Genomic DNA, 24,181 nt, shown 5'->3' on the forward strand with positions numbered 1-24,181 from the left:
CACCTTTAATTTTCTAAGCTTATTTAAAAAAAAAAAAAAAAAAAAAAAAAGAGATTTTTCAGTGTTTGACAGGAACATAATAATAATAATAATAATAATAATAATAATAATATACCCATTATCTAGTAGCAAGCAAAAGGTAATGCAAGCTTGCCACAGTATTGGGAAAATGTTGAGAATCTGCACCACAGAGAGATCGTATAGGAATATGTAGTATTCTGGGAGGGAGAAGAATTGCTTAGATGTTATAGAATGAAAAAATAAGGAAAGCGTTAGATTATCAGGAAAAGTGGTTCAAGATTGGAAACCTAAATTTTAAAAAAATTGTGGTTTAGTGTTTAAAATAGTGCAACCCACATTACTGAAAGCATTTAAAGCTGGACAAAAGACCTGGAGAACTTACTGTAGGGAGTAATCCTCCACAGGGATAAACTAAATAACCTAATAAAAAGTCTTTTCCATCTTGGACACTGAAAAAAAAATCCAATCATTGCTCACCTGGGTTAATGGGACATTCCACAGGCTAACATAATTTCATACAAGGCTAGTGGATTATTCAAAGTGCTGAAAACTACTGAGAAAAACCAGATGTTCACAGCTCCTGCCAGTGTGACACAAAATACTATTAGACCATGATATTTGGCACTATAGTAGGAAACCCTCTTAAAATCTGTTTAGTTTTCATTAACAGTATTCTAGAACATAGCCCTGTGCTTCAGTTGCACAGTCAGCAAGTGGTCATGGAGAGATTTTACTTCATAGCACTGCATGACACGTGGCATAGTCATAATGAAAAAGAACCATGGCCTTGATTCAACTCCTGCTAGATATAAGGCCAGGTTAGAGTCCTTAAAATCTTTCCCCACCGCTCCTGTGCACACCCATACAATGCAACAACTCAGGCTGGCTATTTACATTTAGCAAAAGTACTATTTCTCATCTTGAAGATAGAAGACCTCATCTTTGCACAAAAACGATGGACAAGGGTCCTGTGTCCAAGGACATGACCCTTGGACACAGGAGTGCTACAGTACATCCAGAGTAAGCAGAAAACTGCCTGCTCTTGAGAGAGTGACGTTTCTACCGCACCATTCCTCTAGCGCAGGGGTGGGCAATTAGTTCAGTTGGAGGGCCACTTAAGGAGTTTTAGTGAGCGGTCATAGGTTGGCTCAGCACCCTGACTCCACAGCAGCACACCCAAACAACCTAAGTGGCCCCTGTATGCTGTTGGCTGGCTGAGATGGGGAGCAACATCCAGAAGCGGGACAGGTCGGTGACCAGGGCCGGGATCTGGACTGGGATCACAGGGCGGTGACAGCATAGGGCTGGGGCCCAGGACAGAGCAGCAATCTGCTCCCTGCATGCCCCTGCCTCTGGAACTGGCAGCTGTTGCTGGGGCATGCAGGGAGCAGATTGCTGCTCTGTCCTGGGCCCCAGCCCCATGCTGTCACTGCCCAGGAATCTCAGGGTCTCCATGGATACTGGCTAGGATCCATACAGGCAGGGTGTGCAGCTGAGTGGACAGGATGGGGCCACTGGCAGGCAGGGAGCAGCATCTGGGAGCAGGATGGGCAAACGGGGTCGGGGATAAGGACTGCAAGACAGTGACAGTGCAGGGTACAAGCCCATAGCAGAGCTGTGATCCTCTCCCTGCATGCCCCTGCTTGCAGAACTGGCATCCAATAGTAGCAAATTTTGGTCAATACTGGCCTAAAAAACAGATTCAAAACTGATATTCTAGAAATGAAAGGACTTGGAGGCATCACAAGCTCTTTAAAATGTGAATATTACAGAGTACATTCCCCCCTGGATTAGATCCCTCTCCTATGAAAACAGCTAATATCATCTTAAAAAAAAAAAAAAAAATTAAAAAGTTACATATTTTGAAATATATTAAGAGGCAACTAATAAGCTCCACTAATCAATCTGGGACTTTGAGAGCTTAAAGCGCAAGTGGTCTCCAATGTGGCAACCATATTAAATCTTCTGAAAACTTTTGTCATCTAATTCTTTGAGCATGAGAAGCTGTTTGTATTTGCAATGACCAATGCAAAAGGAAGAAAAATTGCACAAGTCCTGCTGAAAATTGCTGCAATTAGTTTAGTAACTGGACCACAATGACAGGCCCATTCCTGCCAGTACTTACAGTCAGACAGAATTAAGAAGATTTTGAAATGCAGTTTGCTGTTCTAATTTATTCAGCTGCTCAGAAGTATGACAGTTGCCATTTCAATTAAATAACTTATTGATCACCTGACTGCCTTCCCCAACCAAATATAATGAAATACCTGTTCCTGAAACAGCGTCTTGGAGCAGTAGTTGAGAAACAAAAATAAGCTCTGAATTGTGAGGATGATTCAGAGATGTGGGTGAGCAATTTAAGTTCTGTTTAGCAAAATGGTTTGTCTATTTATTGCTGCAGGAGACATATTGGGCCCTGCTGGAATTAGCTGAGACTTTTTTTTTTTTTTTTTAAACAGGTGGGGGTTTCTTGGAGTTTTTTAATTAAAGTTGCTTTTAAAACCAAAAAAATCCCAAATCCATTGGCAGCTAGCCCATTTCTAACAATTTGTGAAGCACTTTTGGGTGGACCCTATGTCTCGTTTTAATTGCATCTTCTTTGAGACCAAAATACACTTGCTGCTTGTAGAGATACTGGATTTCCTCACTGTAAGCAACATCCTAGCATGGGTTATATATATGGTGGTTCTAGCACCACAAACTATCTGCAGATACTTCAAACTGAAGCTCTGTCTACATATGCCCTTTAAAAAACCCATTGTTTTAAAGAGGAAGTTAGCTAGTAAGCTCACCAGGCCACTGAATCATTTCTGAAGAGTAACTGGGAACTGGTATGGAGACAGGGGGGAGGGGGATGTTTGGAAAGGGAAGCAGGAGAGAAGGGAAACTGAAGATGAAGCATTTTAAGGAAAGAAGAGGTGAAGGAAGTTTTGTTCCTGGCACTCAAAATGCTGCACAACCACACCTTCTATTAACAGAAAACTCCCAAAAGGGGGGGGGGGGGAAGGGGGGAAGTAAAAGCTCTTAAGTTTTATAATATTGAGGGCAATTGTTCTCAACCATTTTTGTACCAAGACCCATTTGTAAATGTTGATGGCCAGTCCTGACCCAGTAAATAGTTTAAATTAGAAAAACCCCCTGGCCCTGCTGATGCCCTTCACTCCCAACCCACAGCCCCCCACCCCCCAGCCCTGCTGGTGCCCCTCAGTCTTGCTCACACTGCTTGCCACCCCACTTCTCTGGGGTAGAGCCACGACCTAAGAGAAGCAGTGGCAATGGCTGGGTCATGGTGGCAAGGTAGAACCAGGGCCATCCCTAGTGGGGGCGAATTGGGGTAACTGCCCCAGGCCCCGCACTTCGGAGGCCCCTGCAGAGCTGGGCAAAGCAGCCGCAGAGACTCTGCGCTGCCACCAGCTTCACATCCAGCCACTTGACACCCCACCCTCCACCGAATCCAGTGCCAAATCAGGTGTGTCTGGCTGCTTGGCACCCCTCCCCTCCCCCCCCCCGCTCTGAATCCACCGCTGGCTTCCCCACATCTGGGGCAGGGCCCCACACGGGCTGATCTGCCCCAGGCCCTGCACCCTGCTCGGGGCGTCTCTGGGTAGAGCTGTAGCCTGGCGAGCAATGAGCTGGTGGCAGTGACAGCAGCGCAGCCTCTCCCCATTGCCTGTTACTCCTCACGCTAGTGGCGGTGCAGCTGGCATGGGGGGCCCAGCCATAGCAGCAGCAACAAGTCTTGCTACCCCACTCTGCTCTCCAGCACCAGGTCCTGCCTGCTGGGCCACAGAGCCAGCTCCTGCCTATGCTGGTCTGGCCAGGCTGCAGCCCTGTGCCTGCTGTGGCCACACGAATCTGAGCGACATGTTCCCCACTCATACCTCCCCAACATCACCTTTGGCCCCCCCCTGCCCTCCCAACACATTGTCTATGCCCCTCCCCCCACCCCATAGATTTACCTCCATGCTGCCTGGCTACTACATGCATGTGTGAGCACACATGCACATGGCACCCCCCTGCCTAAATGCATTCCTCCCACTCCCCCCAGCTCCAAGCAGCCCCTTGCAGACTGGAAATATTTTTTGAAAAATGTATGCAAAACATGATCCATTTTTAAAGTTAGTTTGTGACCAGTTCATATATTCTTGTAACCTACTTTTGGGTGGTGATCCATGGGTTGAGAAACACTGATCTAGAGAATTATTTCTAGAATAGAAAAGACCCCTTAAGGTAAGCACTGAAAACCCAGTCATCATAGAATCATAGACGTAGGGTCAGAAGGGACCTTGTAGATCTTCAGGTCCGACCCCCTGCCTGGGCAGAAGGGGAACTGGGCTCAAGTGACCCCAGTCAGGTAGGCATCGAGCCGCTTCTTAAAGACCCCCAGGGTAGGAGCCAACACCACTTCCCTTGAAAGTTGGTTCCAGATCCTAGCCGACCTAACTGTGAAGTAGTTCTTACGGATATCTAATCTGAACCTACTCTCCAACAACTTGTGGCCATTATTCCTTGTTATCCCAGGGGTGCTAGGAGAAACAAGGTCTCCCCCAAACCCTTCTGGTCCCCCCTAGTGAGTTTATAGATGGCCACAAGGTCCCCCCTCAGCCTTCTCTTGTGAAGGCTGAACAGGTTCAGGTCCCGCAGCCTCTCATTGTAGGGTCTGCCCTGCTGTCCCCGGATCATGCGGGTGGCCTTCCTCTGGACCCTCTCAATGTTGTCCACATCCCTCCCAGAACTGGACACAGTATTCCAGCTGTGGCCTGACCAGTGTCGTGTAGAGGGAGAGGATCACCTCCTTGGCCCTACTTGAGATGCACCTGTGGATGCACGATAGGGTCCGGTTAGCCCTGCTGACCGTGACCTCGCGCTGTCAGCCCATGTTCATCTTGGAGTCAGTGATGACTCCAAGATCCCTTTCTGCCTCTGTGCTCTCAAGAAGGGAGTTTCCCATCTTATAAGTGTGTTGCCAGTTACTACTGCCCAAGTGCAGCACCCTGCACTTGTCAGTATTGAAACGCATCCTATTTTTGTCAGCCCACCCTTGCAACCTATCCAGGTCTTTCTGCAGTCTTTCCCTCCCTACTAGCGTGCCCACCTCACCCCAAATTTTGGTATCATCAGCAAATTTGAACAGGTTGCTTTACACCCTGTCGTCCAAAATGCTGATAAAGAAATTGAACAGTGCAGGACCAAGGACCGAGCCCCGGGGGACTCCGCTGCCCACTTCCCTCCAGGTCGAATATGACCCATCTACCACCACCCTCCGAGTACAACCCTTCAGCCAGTTAGCAATCCATCTGACTGTGTAGGCATCGATGCCACAGTCGCCTAGTTTTTTTTAATGAGGATGGGGTGGGAGACAGTGTCAAAGGCCTTGCTGAAGTCCAGAAAGACTACATCCACAGCAACACCTGCATCCAATGCTTTTGTGACCTGATTGTAAAAGGCAATCAGGTTGGTCTGACATGACCTGCCCCTAATGAAACCATGCTGGTTGCCCCTGAGCATCATCCCCGATGCCAGCCCATCACAGATGTGCTCCTTGATGATCTTCTCAAAGAGTTTCCCCAGGATTGAGGTAAGACTGACGGGCCTATAGTTGCCCAGGTCCTCCCTCCTCCCTTTCTTAAAGATGGGGACCACACTGGCTATCTTCCAATCATCTGGCACCTGGCCCGAGCACCACGAGCATTCGTAAAGCCATGCCAAGGGCCCAGCAATAACCCCTGCTAGCTCCCTCAACATCCTGGGGTTTGGGTGTCGTTTTAAAACATGTCAGCATGAGTCTGAATAAGTAACTGGAGATTTTCCTGTGGAGTTTGGAATGACCCTACTATGTGCTGGGAAGTTCTCCCTAAATCACAATTATCTGCAAATGCAGCTGAGTATGTTCTGGTGTCCTGACACAATGCAGCATAGGTAACTGCCCCCCCACAATATGTTAAATGCGTTTCAAAAGAGAATTGTAATACTTATTCTTTACTGTCCCTCTTGGGTGGCTAGTGATGTTTTCAGCTGTTAAACAGCTACCATTGTCCCCTCTGGAAGTGGATACATTTTAGTAGTAAGTGAAGTTCTCCTTACAGCTTGTAACTTTCTGTAGAAATTTCAGGATTTCCAGAAGATGCCATTTACAAAAAAGTCACCAACCTAATATAGGGGAGCTATAATTTAGGTACATATGACACTATCTTCTCAGGTAAGGTGGAAAGGGCATAGTCAGTCAGTTTGTGGTCTTACCTTTGTCTAAAATATGACTATATTTTACTTCTTGGACAATTCTGGATCACGGACACATATACTTTTACTACACTCACGTGGTAGAAGCCAGAAATTGAGTGTAAAAAGATTTATTACAATAGATGAGATAGCACGAGGAGAAAAAGATCTCAAAATTCCTGTAGGAGATGACTGTTTTTTCTTTTAAACTCTCTCTCACAAATTTTTGTGGTCCAACTCCATCTACTGAGTTAGAATAACTGTTTGGTGCTTTTCACTACATCAGAGAAGAGCATATGCTTCAGGTAGGGGAAGAGAGGCGAGGGAAGAGACATAACCAATACCTATATTCATGGATCTGTAAGTTGCGTAAAAGGCCCCAAGTTTATTGCTAGTAATGCTAGTAATGAAAGTCTTGAAAAGTTATTCTGGAAAATATTTAACTAGGAATGCAAAAAATGGACCTGGAATTCAAAAAACATATTAGCATTTAAAACGGTTACATAGGACTCCTTGAGGGAACAGCATACAGTCTGCAAATAGTATGATGTATATTTGAAGTCAGCATTATTTACCAGCCAGGCCATGAGCTCTGCTAAACTGTTAAAAGAAAAAAATGCCCAAGTTATGAGAGACTAAAATTTGCATGTTCTTATGCTGTAAGCTTCCGATCTTTACAGCATTTAACATTAAGCAATTAGTTTTGTAACCAAAGTGTTGTAAGCATACTGACACCATTCTCTAGTAACAGTAAGAACTGTCAGAACAAAAAGTTGACAACAACACCTTATGATGGTTTTTGCCAATTGTACTTATCATTTGTAACAGATTTTCATCTGCTCTGTCCCAGGTTCAAGACTGTGCCCTTTCATAGGGAAAGTCAGGAAAAAAGGAAATCATAAAAAATGAAGGAGAAGAGAGAACATGTGCATATAATCCTGAGATGGAGAAAGAAGTATCAAGATATTGATGTTGCCATCATTCACGAGTTCCATACTGCAATCAACGTAGTCACATTTAATAACCAAGCAAAAATTAAAGACCACATTTTCTCCAGTTTGCAAAGCCTTTTTATAAACTATTCACCCAACAGCTGTTAACTTTCACAACTCACTGAGCCAATCTTCTACATGTAGATATGAAACAAAAATAAACCCTTGTACTTATAAACGTTAGTTATCAATTGCTTCGCTATATAATGCAAGAGATCTTGAAAGATCATTCTCCACTGTAGGCGATATAAATAAGGAACATATTTTAAACAGTGAGGGAGGGTAATCAATCATTGGAACAGTTTAGATAATCTAACATTTGAAGTCTTTAAATCAAGATTCAGTATTTTTCTACAGGCATGTTCTAGTCGGCATGCCCAACTCAACACACGGAAGGGATTGGCTAAAGAAGTTTTAAGGCCAGAAGTCTGATTACTAGGTCATATTCCACAAATTCATAATATTAGTTATGCCTGTGTGTGGTGTCTTGAGGCACCTTTTTTTTTTTTTTTTTTTTTTAAATGCTAGCCCCACCCCCCCTGGAATCACAAACTCACCTGCTTCTGGATCTGGAGGAATTCTCCACATATACAAGTTGAAATCATCTGAGCCGGAGAGGATGTACTGAAAAAAAAATTAAGCAAATTACAATGTGGCCTTGTTTACGTTCTTTTTCCTAAAGACTGAGATTATTCCACTCCTTTAAGTCCTTTCAGTTTACTTATTTTGGGGTCTGAGCTGGCTGCCTCTTCAGGTAGGAATATTAGGACTGAGGATGTGAGACAACAGGAGTTAAAAGTCAGCGTCTGTCACCCATGTTTTAGGATTAGTCTGCTAGACATGTCAGTCTCTGCTGTAGATGAAGCTCCAAACCCATCTTTGAACTCCAGCTGTTTCCTAACCCCCAAGATGTTAAGCCTCTTCTCCCTTCCTGGCTTTCCAAGGAAAACTGCTTTAGCTGCACCCCACCCCACCTGCACCACTCGTAATCACAAGTCAATCATTGCTGCTAAGAATCATTTAATTATTTTCTAGAGGAAAAGCTATCAAATTCTGGTGTCTGCTCTTGAATTTCAGGGCCTGCAGCAAATACATTTAACACAATACCCTTTCTGGTTTATAGTTTTGCTGGGGAAATTATTAAAAGGCCCCTCTTCTCAGCTGCCTATAAGGGTATACCAGCTCCTTACATGTACAAAAATGTATTTCAGATTGCTTCAAGTAGTCTTTATTTTGTAGACTAAAAATGCACAGCATAAAGATGACAAGGGAATACTGAAAAGGAAGAACAGCTCCCTTCTTGCAGTTGTGACAAAATACAAATTACCTCTTATAACATCTGCCAAGCATCTCTTCTCCTACAACCTGATCTTTAAATCTCTTCTCTTAACCTCAAGTACAGACAAGAAGACACAAACAGGACACAAGTGCAGATTCTGATCTTGCCATGCAGAGGTTAAGCTCACATTGCTGAGGTCCGCTGACTTAGGTATTCATTCATGTCAATGTAAACCTGATCACTAGCTTCCCCCCAAAAAATCACTCTCTCCCCCCTTTAGGGTAAAGGGGTAAAGAGCAAAGAAATGGGAGTAAGCCTGCACTTTTCCTGACCCCAAAAAAGATAAATTCCACTTGTCTGGCTCACATTTTACCAGTTTCTGGTCTACATTCTCCAGGGATGCATAAACTCATCCAACAGAGTGATAATGGACTGTGAAGGGACAGTTCCTGAGATCTTCAGAAAGGCTTGAGAAGAAAAAAAAAAAAGCCATACTAGCACAGGGGGAGAAAGGAAGGAGCACATATCCTCCTAACTGTTAACAACATTTATTACTTTTCTTTTACAGGCTGTGTACATAGGAGCAGCAACACAACACCAGACTTCTGGAATTTCCTTACCAATACCCTCAAGCCAACCATTCTTTTCTTCTTGCTATACCATTTTTTAAGGCTATATGGGTATGAGTAAGCACCTATGAATTCAGTTCTGACCGTTTGCTGCCTGCATTGCTTCAACACCAATTAACAAAACGTGTATGCACTGGCTCTGTACTGCTGAGACCCTTCCTTTCGTTGCCAAGCCCTCCAACGAGTCATTTCTACAAGCTAACACACTGAGGCACTCAGACAGCTTACCACTGCCAAAATGACCTACTAGTGCCAGAAATATAAGTGCTTCCTTCTCATTTGACAGTTTATAAATGTTTAACCCACAGCAGGCTGAGCTGCTTTGCCAGATCTACACAAATCAGGGTTCATGCAGGCAGCCTCCAAAAATCCAAAAACAAAGCAGTTCTACATAAAGTATTTGTTGTATAAGCAAAGGATACATGGACTGTTTTGTTGTTCTTTAAATTATACAAGGCATTGCCACCACAGAATTTGGAATTGTAATTTGCTACAGGGTATAAGACTGCCCTTGTTGGAAAAAAAGTGGGGAAAAAATATCCTCAAAATGGCTTAAAGAATGGCTTAACATTTTAATAGCATTTCTCCCACAGAACAAAAAAAGCTCCAAACAGTTATGCCCTAACCTGGTCTCTCTTCCAAAACTGTTTAGCATCTCACCTTTTGCTCTGAAGGTCATAGGTACTACAAAAGAATACATCAAAAAGGTATTAGTTTTAGTAGTTATATATTAATTATATATTAAATAGAAAAACCACACCCATACAGCCCACCAGGGAACTTCATGATGCATCAGGCTGCAGCCTTATAAAAGACTCTGGCTTAGGAGCAAACCTTCTTGAAAACTGCTCATTTGAATTAAGGCTTGAACAGACCATAACAAACCTGACCCCAGTTGTCTTTCCTGCCTAGTGCAGGGGGGCTGGACCCAATGATCTTGCAAGGTCCCTTCCAACCCCTTACAATCTAAGAATCTATGAAAAGGCAAAGCTGCGAGGAAATATGACAGTATAAACTGCATTTGAGTAAGTGCAATCATAATAGGTTTGTATTCCAGGGAGTCTAATTGGTTGTAATTTGCAGGCCATGGAGCTGAAAAATAAAGGATTCAGACCCAACAAATTTTCTTTGAAGCACAGACTTTAAAGTGAAAGTGGAGCAAAAGGGTGAGTCATTCCTCTCCAGGGCAAGTTACATCTCAAAGTAAGGAGTAACTAATAGTGGGGTAAATTGCTAGTTGTGCCCCTGCTCCTCTAGTGGATTTCCTCTAAGGGTAGCTCTTCGCTCAATGCAAAGTGGCTCCTCTGCCACCTCACGGCCAGACACTAAGGGCATGTCCCCACGAGCAGGAACTTGTGTTTCCCTGGGGACAAACAGCAGCAGCACCATGTGTGCCACTGCTATGCGTCTCTGGGGAACACCCGTGCCATGCATGATCTGGTGCACAGCATGTTGCCCTGGGTGGGGTAGGGGCAGCTGGGGCCATCAACTGTGCTGGCCTCAGAAGCCTTACTTGGGGGCCACAAGCGCCACCCCACTTTTTTTAGGCATGGGGTTTTCTGACTCTAGGATCTCCTGGGATTAAAAAAAAACAAAACAAAACAACAATGCCTCATGCTGCAAATTAGCAGTGCGGGGAACACCTGTGTGGTGCTGCAGATGGGTCTGCGGTGCTACATACCACACATCCAAGCTTGTCTGGATGCACTAAAGTGCCTTACAGTAAAGGGGAGGATGGGAAAACTGATCATTTACCCACTTTTCATTAAAAAAAAGTTCACTACAGAAGAGAAATCCAGAGTAAATTAACTAATATAGTAATAGTGCTATGTGGACACCTCATAAGCTAAAATTGGATGAGAGGGTTACTATAGGAGTTTCCCGTTTTTAAACAATCCTACTACTCGGTCACTTTTATTGCTAACACACTTCTTTTAACCCACTGACATGCAAGTCAGTGGCTGAAATGTAGTTGTCCAGACATACCAAAGCTGCTGACTGTGCCTTGGTATTTATACCTTGTTACAGAACAACGCTCCCCTCTGAATCTCCTTTTACAGACAGAGATCCGAGTCTGGCCTTACAGTAGAGAAGACAGTCATCAAAAGGCTATCTACAGTGTCTATAGCCTGGCTGAAAAAATCAGAGATGTGAGCTTCCTTATTCATCTTGATCAAAGCATGGCTAATGGGGGAAAACATGCCATACCCCACCAGAATTCTCCATTTCTGCAATGGGAATTACCATTCTGTTGCAGCCAAGCCAACATAGCCAACATTTTGTTTTCCGTCTCCCTGCCCTGCTAAGGCCGGTCTGGGTTGCCTCCTGGCTCTCCCAGGTTCTCTCATAGTGGTACATTAATTAGATTGCAGCACAGGCTTCTTGCACTATTCCATGCAGCAGGGGGCAGGGACCGGACCTGGAGCCCAGTTCTGATCTAGAGCCTGGGGAAGAGCCAGAAATGTAGTCGCATTTGCTGGGCTGCTTGAAAAACGTTACATCAACCCAGGCTTCAAGATGAGCTAATGAACAAAGCCATGTCCTTGCTCCCACTTTTCCATGATAGATTTGGAGGGGAAAGCCAGTTGAAATATGTGCCATCTGTACCCAAATATAAAAGCCAAGACCTGGAAAGAGCATAGCTGGGCTACCTGCAACATATGGGGGATGGGAACTGGAATGAAGAGCATGTCATCCTAGAATAAGTCAATAGTTCTGCTGAATCTAAAGAGCTGTTGCCATGGAGTATGCAGGGTCCTGATTATATATTGATGCATGTCGGAGAGATACTAAGCTAATTTATAGAAGGGGAGGGGGGTGAGAGATTCTTACTGCAGCTTAGTGTCATTTAATTTTAGCTCTCTGGTTCTGAGGGAATGTGAAAAATTAATTCTTAGCATAGCACCTTCTACTAGCAGACTTGTAGAGTAACCTCCATGATCATCAATGTGAGCAGGCAGGGATGAAATAATGTGAGCTTGTTGGGGACAATTAAGGGATAAATGGTGGCTCCGAAGATAAAGGGATGATGTGCGATTCCTAGATCTGACCAGACACTGAGGGCAGAGCTCATGTGCTCAGATGTCTGTGACGAAGGCCTCCACCAGTATTAAAAACACCTGCTTCACAGCCTGTATTTTTACATTTATATTTGATCAGTACCTCAGATATTAGCATCCGGAGTGTTCACACACACCAGATTAGGAGAAAAACATTTGCAAAGAATTAGCTTATAATGAAATATTTTAAAAGGGAAGAGTCAGCCTCAGTCTAAGACTAGCTGTTAGCGATGACAGGAAAAGGCTTCCAGATGACTACAAGCTGCTGATTCAGAAGTTTTCCTTAGAAGGAAGAAAACTCGCAGGCATAGTTAATATCTGCTGCTGAAAAATGCACTGATTCAATCTCAGAGCTTCAAGTATGAATAAAATGCTTAGTATGAATAATCATCAGAAATCTGGCAACTGCTCCTAAACTTATACTCCCTACTCATTCCACTACAGCTTTTCCCCTTTTCTTTCACTCTCTGCATGGATGTCATTACAGGCAATACAAGTAAGTGGAGATCTGATCTGTTACTGCTGCAGTCCCATAATAGTAGCATTAGCACACGCTGGAAACCACAACCTTCATGATGTTTTCTCCCTTAGTTATAACCATCCCTTTCAAAGCTTTCTGCATCTTGCAATCGACATTTCTTTAGATTCTGCTGCTTTAGGACTATGGAATATTTAAGGAAAATTAAGACACAGTCAAGGTTTATCTTGTAAAAATCCACATTTGTCTGCTTCTCTATGGGTAGCGACTATTTTGAATTCAGACCAGAGGTAATTGTTTAAATCTTTAGCTCTAGACAAGGGACAATCAGTTAAAGAGCATCCCTTCCAAGGACAAGACTACACAGAGTTAAAAAATTTAAATGATCAGTTGACCACCTTTTTTAAAAAGTCAAAATGAGATGCGGGACTGTGCAGACCATGGGGAAATCACAGGCAAGTAAGTCATTGTTATTAGGAGGCCCTCCACATACACTCAGAATAGGGGGGCATGCACCAGAGACTAGCGATTTGTGCACAGAGCAGAAGTCCATTTTATTGATAACAGTTTTTACGAATCCTGTATCTGTGAAATTGACTGTATTTTCCAGACATCAGTTCCCATTCACATTAATGGGCATCTTTTGTTCATACAGAACAATGAATCTCTGGGCTATAAAGATTACATGGAGATGGGATCTGCCTGATGTATTTAGAGTTATTTCTTAAGACCTAAGAATAATGCAAACACTACCCGCTGGGGAAAAAGATGAGTGAGAGCATCCAATAGCACAATTAGCTCGCTAGTGCTTCTTACTGCCCCCTAAAGTTTAAACTATATATGTTTGTTACATATGACAGCATATGGCTGGGATTTAAGAGTTTGTCCATTTTTCCAAGCCAGCAGGCAGTGGTCTCTTAAAAGTGTGGTGCCAGGGGATGAGTATGAAAAAAACAGCCCTGGGGCTGCACAAAGGTCTAAGACCATCTAGGCACCCTGAAAAAGACCAGTTTACACCCACTTAGAACTGCTTTTTTTTTTCCTTCTTTTTTCACACTTGTCAGTACTCCTGTGTTGAGCTAAAGCTGTTGAAGACTGATTCTTTTATTAACATGGCCCAAACTGCAGTGTGGATAGATGGGATTTAAAACAGCCTCTTTAGCCCCAAAAAGCCAGAGGAGGACCATGTCCATTTATAACCTTTACATAAAAGTTTATATAGTTGTGTGAATCCCATTATAGCTATGAACCTACTTAATCTGGGGTGGCTGCCTCGGGATTTCATGGTCCCAACACTGTGCTGGTTGCCATTTTTGCCATCGAGTGTGGCGGACCCCCCACACCCTTGATTGGCTAAGGTGCCCCAGAACTCCTGCCCCTTGGTGAGAGGCACGGGGGGACGGGCCACCACACTTCCCCATGAAAATTCCCCTTCCTCTCCTCCCCACCAATGCTTCAGGGCACCGGGGCTTTCCCCCTCTGTTCGCAGGTCCCCCCCCCACTTGCTGGCTGTTTTCCTGGTTCGTCATGTACACGCCCACCTCTCCACTCCCCAATGCTTTTTGCAGGTACTGGGTTTTTGCATAGTGGTCCTACCAAATTCAGTTTCTGTGAAAATTGCAGCCACAAATTTGGTAGGTCCCCGATTATAGCGGATAGGGAAGAAAATGTTCATCAGCTACGCTTGTTAACTTGTGCCAATCAACTTTCAGAGGCTACCAAAGGCTTCTCCAATGACTGATCAACATGTGCTCGAGGAAGACATGTTCCTGTTTGATCAACTGTTCTGACTAGAAAAGAAAAGCTGATGGCTGCATAAGAAAGATGAGAGAAATTTGATCTGACACTTAAAATTCAAACCAAACTTCTATTTTTCTTACCCTATCGCTCCATGCTTAAAAGCAGATGAGTAGGAAAGGGGCAATTTTAAAGGCTTTTTGTCAGATGCAAGCGGAGAGAGGGAGATCAATATATTTTACAGACTCACTGCCCAGCAAAGTAGGCAGACAATTTTTTAAACTGAAAATTGTATTGTAGATCTGTGTCGCAAAGAAAAGTCCTGGTGCGTTCCAAAGAAAGCAAAAAAAGTACGGCACTCTTTGTACATGCATGTAGAAGTAAACTAGCTCTGCTTGTTGTTGGAACTGCAAGCACCCTATTTTCTTTTCCTGTTCTCTTCTACCAGCTGCAGCAATTTTTACACTGAATAGAAAATTCATTAATTAAGAAAATATAGAATATTTAATCTCCACTGACCATCTAGAGAAGATCAAGTTTTAGCCTGTTTCAGGAACAGATTTTATTTGCACTTGCAGTTGAACAGCAGTCACACTAGTGCAGTTGTTGGCCCCTGTTCTCAGCAACAGGTCATTTTTATAGCATTGAACCACTCACCCCCACCATCCTGTAGACTTAGGCCTCCTCAATAAAAGTTACAGGTATCACACAGTTAACTGGTTAATTGCTCAATTACCTTAATACTAGCTACACATGCAAAGAACTTATCACACAATACAAAGCTCCAACCAGCTATAAAGTTAGACTTCAAAAACATATACTAACTTTATAGCTGGTTGCTATCAAGCTTTAAAATTTGAGATGTCTTGCAGGGTCTCCACTGCAGATGGGAGCCCTGGTAGCTGGTGGGGTTCCCAGTTGGAGATGCACTATGCCTAGCATGGACCTCTGGGCCTGGTGGAATGCAGCAGCCAATCCCCAAAATTTGAGGGGGGGACCCCCAATCCTGGGGGATAGTAGCTGCTGGATCCCCAAGGCTTAAGGGTTCATGAAACCCCCAGGCTTACACATGCAGTCAGGACTGAGAGCCCTGTCAGGCATGGGACACTCAGTCCTAGCTGTATGTGGCCCCCACAGTTGGGAGCCCCTCAGCAAAGGGGGCTCCCAGCTGTGGGAGCCTGGTTCTTGTTGATGCATAGGCCTCCTATAGGCCTACAACGACAATAAGGCATAATTGGATCGAATGCACAATCCCACAATTGCACCGCCTGCCATGCCACATGTGCATAGCAGGAGGCGCTACTATGTGGGTCACACATTAGTTCCAACTGGTCTTTTACCTGCATGTAAAGGGGACCTAAGATCATGACATTGCAGATCTTCTGAGGTATACCTTTAAAGTGAGTCCCAACCCTGCAATCTTCTGAACTGGGGATCCTCCTCCTCTGAGGAAGCTAGGGGGAAAGTGATTAATAGTGAGCTTTACTTTTCTCCTCAGATTCTCTCTCTTGTTGAGACCCACACTCAGTGAGCTCTTTGAGAAGGAAAGAGGGGTCATGACTAAAAAGGACAATTAGTAAAAATAAATAAATAAATAAATAAATAAATAAATTGCATGCGATTTGAGCTTCCTCAATTGCTCTCTCCAAGCAGGGTTCTAACTGCTTTTTAGAAAGAATCAAAACCTTGTCTATATTTGTTTAAGACATAGTAAGTCACTGATTTCCTTTTCATGCAAGTTTGACAGAAATATTTGCTCGTTGGGCCCTTTCCATTTCAAGACCTGATGCTACAAGATAAGTTGGCTACTGCAAGCTATTATTTATTATGAACTTTGCACACAGGAGAAGTGCAATGTACTCTTCAGAAAGGAAGGCTGGCTCCCCTTTCTCCTTTTAAAGTCAGGACCAATAAGGACCACTACCTGAGAGAAGACTCCCTTAAAATTAAGCAACAAGCTGGAAAGTAAACGAAAAGGTTAGATTTCTGTGTCATGGCAATGCACACTCAATTAAGATGTTTGGGAACTTCATAGCTAATCCTGTTTTGGGACAGGCTGTGTTAATGTCCTAATTAGTAGATGGGCAAAAATCTTCCCATCCCTAACCAAAGTTATTTAGCATGCCGAGTTAAACATAATGAAAGCTGTAACTTTATAGGGAGTTTGAATAGTCTGCACTACAGCGAATGGTGCATTCCTGAAACTCTCCTATACCAGTGTAATGTCAACAGAAAAGGCTGAGTGGTGATGTAATGTCTGAGGGCATGCCATATAGTCAAGATGCTTTTTGTTTGATTCACAGGGTATAAGTTAACCTTTTGTGAAGCAAGCAGCAACCATAAAATTTGCTCCCTCAAGTGGTGCAAGGGGTCAATACCAGCAGGATAAAATAAAAACAAGTCATTAGCCCTCATGATTTGCACTGGATCTTGCATCTGGGAATCCTGAGCAGGAAATGTATTTTATATCTCCTTTAGGGTTTTATACTGCTTCCTGTTGCTGTGGTATTCAAAGCCTAGATGTTTTCTAAAGTTATTTAGGCAACTTTAAAAACGACATTTATTTACTCTTTTCCACACCAGACAATACAACTGTGTTAACTAGGAACAGTTTCAAGACTGGCTCTAATTCACATGTTTCAAATCACAGGGTAGACAGTCAGTGTTTAAACTTTCTTTCTAGTCTCAAGCAGAGGAGAATCTTGACCAGTTTTAACTTTCTGATGAAGTGAGCTTCAGTCCACAAAAGCTTGAGCCAATATGCATCTCTGCACATATATTTTGATTAATCTATAAGATGTAAATTTACCCTGCCTTCTATTTATAGCCCTTACATAAAGGGAGAGAGAGGTAGTTAGTTGGGCTGTGCAAAGCTCCAGTTGCCAATTTGATTCAGAGGAGATTTGGTCCAATTTGGTGGCTGAATCTCTGAATCCGAATTGAAATTGGGAGATCCATTAGAAAGGTCTGAATAGAATCTGAAGTCTTTGAATTGATTCAGAAAAGGTTCGGAGAGATTCGGCAATTCGGATCCACTGGGGAAAAACAGGCACAGTCGGTCAGCTGCAGGTTCTCCTGTGGTTCCTCCGGCTGTGCCTGCCTCTCCCTGGGCAGGGGGAGCCATGGGAGAAGGCCCATGGCTGCCCTGCCTACCCCTATCCCCCGCACAGGGCGGCGGGGATCGCCCATGCCACCTGGGACCCATGTGGCAGCTGCCCCATGGCGCGGGTGCAGCACAGCTCGGCAAGACACTGCATGCTGTCCAGGAGCTGGGGCTGAATATTGCCAGCTGACACGTGGAGCTGCCCCAGCTCCCAGACAGTGCGCAGTGCCTTGCCGAGCCGCGCTACACCCGTGCCATGGGGCAGCTGCCGCACGGCTGCCAGGAGGGGGCTGTGCTGCAGGGGGTACTCTGCCATGAGTGCCCAGAGGCCCCAATCCCCACTGCTGCAGCCGGTGAGTGCAGGGCTTTTTTTTTTCCTCCCCTCCAAGTGCCAGGAAGCTGGGGCCGGGCAGGAGATGGGGTCAGGAACAACAGCCCATGGGGGCTTCTCCTGTGGCTCCTCCTGCCCGGGGAGAGGCAAGAACAGCCAGAGGAGCTACAGGAGAAGCTGCAGCCACCTGGTTGTGCCTGCCTCTCCCCGGCCGATCTGAATCAGCTCCGAATCTCTGATTCTGATTTGGCCGTATCGAATGGGGACAGTGATTCAAATCACCCAATCAAATCACTGTCCTCCAAAATTGGCCAAATTCAAATCCTAATTGAATACTTCCCTATTTGCATAGGCTTAGTAGTTAGCCATGCTAGTCCAAAGTTAGGCAGAAGGCAGGGCAACATCCTGTAGACTGGCTTATTTAGAGAGACAAGATCAAATAGCCTACCAAAGCACCTCTCTTTCTAAACAAATTAGTCTATAAAAGGTACCACTGCCCTGCCTTCTTCATGTTGTCTAAACTTACGATATAAAAACAGTTTTGAAATTTATGGGAATTGGATGCCTACATGCCTGAGGATCTGGGCATGCACGTACTTTTAGAAGTTCTGCAACAAATTCGGTCTTCAGTCAAGCCCACAGCAGCTCTACCTTCAGTCAATACGGTGTACTGAAATAACTGAGGGAAAATTTGGCTCTTCAGCCTCTGCCACACTCCCTCCTTTATGTGGGGACATGAGCTGCTGAGCTGGGACAAGTTCCTGGATAAGTCAAATGTGACATAATATTGAATTGTCTTAGCCATTCACTGGTGAACACCAGACCTCTCACATACAAAGGAGAGAAGAGGCTTCTTATTAAGTGGCATGTGAACAGTGTATTCATGCTTAATAAGTGGGACAAGGAGAAAGTTTTGTGCGGAGAAAATGCAGAGGCTGTATGTGGGTACAAACAATAAAAGGAGGCTAAAAGTTTCCAGTCCGACACTGGCAGCTATTAGAAAGCAGATATTAGGGGCAAGTTACATGGGAGGTCTGGCATTTCTGGAGGAAAAAAAAGTTTGCATATATTGTTTGCTAGTTTTCAAATAGGTTCATAAGGACAAAGGTGATGTTAATGCTCCTCTGGGGAAACAAAGGCCTATTGCCAAGAATGAGAGAAGAACGAGGAAAGCTGTTCTGAGAGAGAGTGTCACAAATGACAGCCATTTTGGATGTGAAAATCCATTGAGAACTAAAACCACCAAAATATGATTCTGTCAAATAAATTATTCAGATTGAGATAATAAATGTATATATTTTTTAGTTCAGCAATTGCATGATGACACTAAAAAGTGACCATTTTGATTTTTTCCATCTTCAAGGAGCAAGAGTATAACTTCACTGATATCAGGAGTCATTTTTATTATTTACTAGCATCACTCATGCTTTGATACTACCCAACCTGCATGCCAATCATTTAAAGTAGCCTTCCTATCTTTATGGAAAGAAAATTGATCCCTGTGTTCCATGGAGTGATTATCAGTGAATGAGTTCCAGGGCACAAAGTCCTCTGGAGAGACAAATACAAGGGCACTTGAACCCAATGCCATAAAATGCTCCAGCATTTTCTGTCTATGTAGGCTGGACAGAGAAATAATTAGCTCTGCAAATCAAATTAACTCAAATGTATTCTTAGAAATGCTGGCTATGTAGGACTTTCACTCTACAGCGATGAGTATACATGAATCCAAACAATGAGCATATACATACAGTTGGATTCCAACATAGGTTTTCCCAAATGGGAACTCCTTGTGCACAGTCCTTGAATTTGGTTTTGCTATTAGGGAGTTTATTTAACAATGTCAAAGAGCAAGCTGTATTTTGAAAGCAGGGTTTATCTATGTTTACTATTGTCTTTTTACCTCCATATTAGATGGAAAATCCCACGGGATGCTAGGACAGCTAACAACAGAGTGTGGTTAAACCATAAAACAACATCTATTCATCTAGAGGCCTCCTTTGGAGAACCCAGTGCTTCAAGTCTGAACTCGGGAGTTAACTAAACCTACCAGGGGACTGGCACAGTACTTGGAGCACCTACACAAGCTGTTCAAGGCATCACTGGACAAAGGGAATTGATAGTATGCATGTAGGGATTCATCATTTTGCCCAGATTCTATATCTTCCTGTGCTAGGTAAAGTAAAAAGTGATTTGTTACCATTTTACTCGATTCCGAGATGAGTTTCTTCCCCCTGTTTAACATGGGGGGGGGGGGGGAGGAGCCCCTTGTTTTAGAATCAAGTATGAGGAAGGAGGCAGCAGCTGCTGCTCTGACCCTGGTCCTGGCTCGTCCTAATGCTATGGTAGGATAAATTGGGGGGGGAGATGGAGGACAGGCAAAAGGGAGCATGCAGCATAGGGGCAAGTGGTGATCAGAGGGAGACAGGAAGCAGGGGAGAAACTGCTTGACCCCCACATTGTCTGCCCTCCTCCCACCTTCCCCCTGCCACTTCTTACCCCACTGTACCAGTGGGGAAGGATTAAATTTAAGATGAATGACCCCCCCCCCCACAATAATTAGATTCTATGCATGAAAAATTATACCATATTTATAAATTTTCCATGTATAGAATTTAATTATTAAGGGTAGTCTTAAATTCAGGGTAGTCTTGGAGTCCAGTGAATACAATATTTTAAGTCTTATAAAATCTGAGTCTCTACTTCAACTACCTTGAAGAGGTGAACTGTAAATAACTGAGTGCTCACAAAAATGTGGGAAATTCTGGGAAATCGTGAGTTCATACTAGTGAGGATCTGAGGGGTGGGCAGCACCAGTCTGAAAGAACCTAAAACAGCTGGTCCATCAGGAGATAACAGGGGAGTGCATCTGAACCAAGGAAATCTTTTAAACAGGCCAATAAATGTGGGGTTGAGAGACAAAGCAGTGATAAAACCTCCTCAGCTGCAGAGCAGCTTAAGAGTACATGGATCCAAGAATGTTGTGATCCAAACAGCAGCCAAGTGACTGACCAGGGTGAGCTTTATAATGGTTGCTGAAGGATATCTGTAAGAAAAAGAAAAAAAAAAAAAAAAAATCAAACCTAATTAATGAATCATAAGGGGATAAATGTAGGGAAATCTACATCTTCCACTGTGAGCTAACGTTTAATAAACTTGTCAACTAGTAAATTTAAATTTGTCCTTTTCCAAAAAAAATTCTGGTTTTCCTCGATAATGTGCTAATATATTATGACTTGCTCCACAGATTGCTGTTCATCTTTAAAAGATTTTAGCCTGGCCTCTTTCCCACCCCAAGTCCTCAAGATGTGATTGCAGAGCTGCTCAGCATGATCTTTGAAAACTCATGGCAATAGGGAAAAGTCCTGGATGATTGGAAAAGCGCAAATATAGTGCCCATCTTTAAGAATGGGAAGGAGGAGGATCCAGGGAACTGCAGATCAGTCAGCCTCAACTCAGTCCTTGGGGGGGGGGGAATCATGGAGCAGGTTCTCAAGGATCCCACTTCTAAGCACTTGGAAGAGAAGGTGATTAGGAACAGTCGGCATGGATTCACCAAGATCAAGGCATGTCTGGCCAACCTGATTGCCTTGTATGATAAGATGGCTCTGTGGATGTGCGGAGAGCAGTCAGTGTGATATACCTTGACTTTAACAAGGCTTTTGATATCGTCTCCCACAACGTTCTCTCAAGCAAGCTAAGGATGTATGGATGAATGGATTGTAAAGTGGATAGAAAACTGGCTGGATCATTGGGCTCAGAAGATAGTACTCAATGACTTGATGTTCAGCTGGTAGCTGGTATCAAGTGGAGTGCCCTGTCCTAGGGCCAGTTTTGTTCAATATCTTCATCAATGACCTGAAAGATAGGATGGAGTGCACCCTCAGCAAGTCTGCAGATGATACCAAGCTGGAGGGATAGGAGATATGCTGGAGGGTAAGGCTAGGATTCATAGAGCCCTCAACAAATTTGAGAACTGGACCAAAAGAAATCTAATGAAGGTCAATAAGAAAATAAAAGTCCTGCATTTAGGACAGAACAGTGCCATGCACTGGTACAAGCTGGGGACTGACTGGCTGGGGACTACAGAAAAGGACCTGGGGGTTACAGTGGACAATCAAATTATTATAAGCCAGAGTGCCCTCATTGCAAAGAAGGCTAATGGCATACTGGACTGCATTAGTAGAAGCACTGCCAGCAGATCAAGGAAAATGATTATTCCCCTCTGTTCAGCATTGGAGAAGCTATATATGGAGTAGTGTGTCCAGTTTTAGGCCCCCCACTACAGAAAGGATGTGGACAAATTGGAGAGAGGTCAGCAGAAGGCAACTGAAATGGTTAGAGGGCTGGGGCACATGACTGATGAGGAGAGGCTGAGGGAACAGGACTTATTTAGCCTGTAGAAGAGAAGATTGAGGGGGATTTAATAGCAGCCTTCAACTACCTGAAGGAGTGTTTGAAAGAGGATGGAGCTAGACTGTTTTAAGTGGTGGCAGATGACAGAACAAGGAGCAACAGTCCCAAGTTGCAGCAAGCAAAGTTTAGGTTAGCTGTTAAGAAGAACTTTCTCACTAGGAGAGCAGTAAAAGCGCTGAAGCAGGTTACCCAGAGAGGTTGTGGAATCTCCATCCCTGGAAGTCTTAAAGACCTGGCTATACAAAGTCTTGGCTGGGCTGATATAGTTGGGGACAGACCTGCTTTAAGTAGGGGGTTAGACTAGATGATTGCCTGAGGTCCCTTCCAACCCTAATTTTCTATGATTCTAAGACTAAATAAATAAAATAAACCACAAGCTTAATGGGTACATGTCTGCACTATAGCCTATAGTATAGAAATTCAGATACTGCAGTCATAGGCAACAGGACAAAAAAAAGAAGGGGACAAATTTCTAGAACTCTTTAGATAAATTCCATAATATTTCTGGGTTTCATGAATGCACTTGCATCAAGAACCACTGAAAACAAAACTAAGAGAAACACCATTACAAAGACACAATAGAACAGAAACAGTCTTACAAACTGCTGTAGAAATCATCTGAATCTCTTGTGCCTGTTGGAAAAGACAGGCCCTAGGAACTGGGATTTATGGGTAGGATTGGCAAACTGGTCAATTATCCTGTCAAATAATGTCAGACTGGTCAACTGACTGCCTATTATTTGATCTAACTCAAAAAGTGTCAAAATATTCCATTAAGCCAAGAATACCCTTGCACAGATAGTGGCATATACCTTCCCTCCCCCTTCTGCAATCCTGTTAGCAAAGGTAAGAAGACTGCATGCCTGGCCCCTCAGTCCTGCAGGGGTAGGACACAGACTCGCACATTCTCTCTTCTTTTAGGAGCAGGCAACCCCTGCCTTGCACCTCTCTCCTAAACTCCTCCAGCTTCCTCTCATCCCCCCAGTATGCCATGTGGGATTGCAAGAGCTACTCTGTGCTGAGGGAAGAACGAAAACCAGCAGCATAGAAAAAGCTTCCCCTACTGGCCACCTGCTGTCTGCAGGCATCTCCAAATGCAAACAGGAAAATGCTTGCAGAGGTAGCCTGCTACCTACCTAGCGTAACCGCAAATTAAAAACTGCTTTAGTGTCTTTCAGAGTTGCCATATATTTTTTTCTCACGTTTAATTTTTTTAAATCTTTTTATTGTGGCCAAGAGTTGCAGGACAAAAGCCAAGGAAAAGAAGAACTGTTCAGTCTTGAATATCATTTACATGTGCACATAACTAAAACAGATAGTTATAAAAAAAAAAAAGTTACAATTTATTGTGAAATAAAATCCTAAATAACCCAACTTGTTTTCTGTAGCTAGCATCAGTACCTAAGCTACTGAAGTTCAAGTTTCTCTCTTCATTATTTTAATAAATGAATGCTTAAAATATTTTACCATTATTTGACAATAGTGGACCAGTCAACTGACTAAGTATGTTTTTGACGAGTCAAATACCCAAACTGATCATGAGATATTTTCAAACATATCTGGTTAAATTATTGCTTTGTGGCATCTTTAACTTCCATATTCTAATGAATATATTTTTGCAGTCCGCTAAGTCACTCTAGATTCCCATTAGTCCAGATGGCTAAACATATCACATACAAACACAAAATTTGATGTTTAGTCAGTTAAGATATCCCCCCTTCACCATATTAAAATTATACATTTCATGGTTGAGTGGCAGTGAAAGGTTTCAAGAAGCCACATTATAACAAAACAAAAACCAAAAAAACCAAAACAAAAACAAACAAAAAAAGGAGAATTTGCAGTGCTGGAAAAGTTTTGGACAGACTTGAAGTATGGAAGAATGTTCCTTCTTACCCTTCCTTGTGCTAAACTTCA

At 43.5% G+C, this 24,181-nt stretch overlaps 1 protein-coding gene and 1 long non-coding RNA gene across 4 annotated transcripts in view; one reads left to right on the forward strand and one right to left on the reverse strand.

Annotated features, from left to right (window-relative positions):
* Window positions 1–7,389, forward strand: part of LOC106739448 (uncharacterized) — a 75,747-nt gene extending 68,358 nt beyond the window's left edge. For both annotated transcript variants that reach the window (XR_002086871.2, XR_001372695.3), the window contains one exon: window positions 7,091–7,389. This is a non-coding gene — a long non-coding RNA (uncharacterized LOC106739448). The remainder of the gene's footprint in view (window positions 1–7,090) is intronic.
* The window catches only part of DCAF5 (DDB1 and CUL4 associated factor 5), a 107,803-nt gene that overhangs the window by 21,519 nt on the left and 62,103 nt on the right, over window positions 1–24,181 (reverse strand). For both annotated transcript variants that reach the window (XM_059722899.1, XM_019476930.2), the window contains one exon: window positions 7,790–7,856. In XM_059722899.1, coding sequence (XP_059578882.1) covers window positions 7,790–7,856 — 67 coding nt within the window. The remainder of the gene's footprint in view (window positions 1–7,789; window positions 7,857–24,181) is intronic.

Source organism: Alligator mississippiensis, chromosome 2, assembly GCF_030867095.1.
Source record: "Alligator mississippiensis isolate rAllMis1 chromosome 2, rAllMis1, whole genome shotgun sequence".
Lineage (NCBI taxonomy): Eukaryota > Metazoa > Chordata > Crocodylia > Alligatoridae > Alligator > Alligator mississippiensis.